Source organism: Cariama cristata, unplaced genomic scaffold (assembly GCF_000690535.1).
Source record: "Cariama cristata isolate BGI_N322 unplaced genomic scaffold, ASM69053v1 scaffold17992, whole genome shotgun sequence".
Lineage (NCBI taxonomy): Eukaryota > Metazoa > Chordata > Aves > Cariamiformes > Cariamidae > Cariama > Cariama cristata.
Window position 1 is genome coordinate 1 of NW_009602301.1, and position 498 is coordinate 498.

Sequence of the window (498 nt, forward strand, 5' to 3'; positions counted from 1 at the left end):
GAAACGCCTGACGGCAGCAGCCTGGGGACAGCACAAGATAAGGAGCGGGACGCTGCCCCTGCTCACCTCCGACCCTCCTTCCCCTGGCCTGCAGCCCAGCCCTGGGGCTGCTTGTGCCGACCACAGCCCATCGTCACCCCCACCAAGCACCATGCAGTCCCCCTGGCCCCAGCCGGAGCCCCTGGGTCTGGCGGAGCAGGCGCCTCCTCACCTGGTAATCGGGCATGGGGAAGACATTGCTGAAGCCCCCACCGCTAATGTAGTCCGTCACCTCTGCGGTCACCAGGAAAGGGTTCTTGAAGGATGTTCCACCCACGGTGGTGACGTAGGGACTGAGGGGACAGGTGGGCACCGCGGGTTGGCACGCGACTGCCTGGGGCCTCAGCGGCACCCCACACACCCGCCCCCCCCTCCTGAGGAGCTGCAGAGGGCCCCCCAGCTCTAAGGTCTGCGAGCATCCCCAGGCACACTGGCGGGGCTGACCCTCAGGAGTCCCCC

General features: G+C 67.9%; 1 protein-coding gene across 1 annotated transcript in view; it reads right to left on the reverse strand.

The window, feature by feature from the left end:
* Positions 1-211: 211 nt before the first annotated feature.
* TPP1 (tripeptidyl peptidase I) overlaps positions 212-498 on the reverse strand; it is a gene marked incomplete at both ends in the record, with an annotated part of 3,802 nt that continues 3,515 nt past the window's right edge. Inside the window, one exon of the mRNA XM_009694719.1 lies at positions 212-332. Coding sequence (XP_009693021.1) covers positions 212-332 — 121 coding nt within the window. The remainder of the gene's footprint in view (positions 333-498) is intronic.